Consider the following 2,519-nt stretch of genomic DNA (forward strand, 5'->3'; position numbering starts at 1 on the left):
TACGACATTTCTGACGTTTTCAGTTTTATTTGTTCTAAGTATTTATCTGAAAACCCGGTTGAAAAACTAATAGAATTCAACCATCGGCGAATAGTGCTCTCCCCAGGTAAAACTAGATTATTTTTCCTCATATATCTATAAGTTGATGGAGATTTATAATAAAGTGATAACGTGAAGTTTTTTTCTGCAGTGGACCATGGTTTTCGTTTACTGTGAAGCACATTGCTTTCAAAAATTTCTGAATTTTTGAATAAAATTTAGCGTTTTCAAAAATTCTTTAGCTTTTCTTTTATTAATTTTATTTTTATTTTAGGTTTCTTTAAAGAATTGATAATAGCACGTTGTCGTTTCAGTTGTTTTTTCATATTATTTATTTAGTTTGCAATAAATTTTTTTTATTTTTATTTTTTTAGGATTATTCATTATAATAGTTGACGTATTGATGCATTTTGTGGACTTGGCATAGTTATTAGTTCTGAAACCCAGGCTTTTGTGTACTTGGTGAAATTAATAATGAAGGACTGTTACCGAACACAAATGTAGATTTTGGAGACATAGTAGGAGTTCGCATTTTGAATTATTCGTATTTATTTGTAGGAGTTAATACTTTTAAAACGTTTGGCGATAATATAATATTTTGATCAACGGAACCTAAAAAAAAATTATACTATTAATCATTATTTGTAAATAGATAAAAAACTATATTATATCTACACTACATGCAGATTCATTGGTACATGTATACCTAGACATAGGTGTCTTGTTTCTTTAAATTTACCTTCAGTAAAAATATAATATATTTTTTTTTTGTTTATTATTTTTTAAATTTTTACATAGCAACCGATTGCTATAAGCAATCACCGTCTCTACTGGTAACATTCTCGGTGTCGCACTAAGTAACAGAATGACTCCTAGCCATAAGACATATAGGTACATGTCAAAAAAAAAAACACTGTAATGGATGATATTAAATTTGAATTCAATAATATTCATTGAATACGAAATAATAAAAAAATTTATAAATTTCTAACTAAAAGAAATTCGAACATTTTCGTGATTTTTACGTATTTATGAAAATTTGAACTTAGAATGCTTATAAAAAAAATTGTAACTATGTATTATTTAAAGTTATAACTATGTTAATATTATTACTTTTATAACGATAAATTGTTATTTCAGCAATTTATTATGTCAAAATTGTGAAAATTCACAAGTAATTTTGTAGATGAAAATTCATAAAATGTTTGTATTTATATCTAAGGTTAAAAAGTTCAATACTAGGTTTTCCATAAGTTTTCCTAAAACAGCTATGGAGAAAAATCGAAAACTTTATAGAAAAAATGTTATAAGTGTTTAAAATTAAATTTTTAACGAAATTTATTAAAATCTCGAAAATTTGAAAACTACTGGGAATATTTTACTTTTGACTCCCCAAAAAATCAACTAGATTCACTTTTCTATCAGAAACGATATGTTGAAGAAATTAGAAAATCTAAGCTTTTAATGCCATCTATTTTTACTTATCTTAAAGGGGTCCCCCTATCAATTAAGTTCAACACAAAATATGTATTCTTTGTTGGTAAAAAAAAAAATAAAATAGAAAACACCCACAGCTTTTCCACATAAGAATACATTTATCTATTATTTTCACGAGTTATTTTCACCTTGAAACAGTTCAACCATTTGTGTTGTACTACGTTTTTGTAATTTTGTTGGAGTAGTATCCATTAACTCGTCAACATTAACATGTGCATCTAAACACTAATATAAGTTATATTCTTATATATTTTAACTAAAAATAAAAAGTAGTATTTCATTCATACGCATAACCCAAAACAAAAGTCTAGTAGTATTTCATTAATTTCCAACACAACATTCTTCATTTTCTATTCTGTATTTCATAATTACCTCACGTTGAATCTTCTTTTGATATCTCCAAGACCAAGATTTAGGAGATTTAATAACCAAATCATCGCATTCATTATTGTTGTCTATATAGGTAAGAATAATTGAAAATAAGTTATAGACACTTTTATTATGAATGTGTATACTGTATGTTCAAAACTATAATATAAGTAGGTACATCACATTATTTTTAAAAGTATAGTATTGTGTTACTTACATTCACTTAAATAACTTTTGGGTACAACATTTGGTTTTAAGCGTGATTTTGGAGCAGCTGGGTTTGAATAATCATTCTTTTTAAAATGATCTGAGCAGATTACCTTTCTCCTCAACTTTTTTGGACTATACGTTTCTAATTCAATGTTTCCTAATTCAATAGGTAAATATATTTGGTAATATAAAATATTGTAATCGTTTATAAATTGTAATCAAAACGAAAATGTTTATACAACTGTTATTTAAATACATACCAGAGTTTATAATCCATTTCCTTGATTCAACTTCATTAGTAGGAAATTGGTGAAATATTTTTAAAGAGTTATTTCGCGTATTCTGGCATCCTCTATACATACATTTGTCACCGCCCATGTTTTAATTTTTAGATTTAAGGACAA

The 2,519-nt window shown here is 26.0% G+C and overlaps 1 protein-coding gene across 1 annotated transcript; it reads right to left on the bottom strand.

Moving 5' to 3' along the window:
• Positions 1 to 1,647: 1,647 nt before the first annotated feature.
• LOC126552657 (THAP domain-containing protein 6-like) lies at positions 1,648 to 2,519 on the bottom strand. Its single transcript, XM_050207365.1, has 4 exons — positions 2,376 to 2,519; positions 2,123 to 2,272; positions 1,909 to 1,991; positions 1,648 to 1,761 (listed from the first exon to the last, which is right to left on the bottom strand). Exons 1-4 carry the CDS (start codon positions 2,491 to 2,493, stop codon positions 1,648 to 1,650), a joined length of 465 nt encoding a protein of 154 aa, XP_050063322.1. The 5' UTR covers positions 2,494 to 2,519.

The sequence above is a fragment of the Aphis gossypii genome, chromosome X (assembly GCF_020184175.1).
Source record: "Aphis gossypii isolate Hap1 chromosome X, ASM2018417v2, whole genome shotgun sequence".
Classification (NCBI taxonomy): Eukaryota; Metazoa; Arthropoda; class Insecta; order Hemiptera; family Aphididae; genus Aphis; species Aphis gossypii.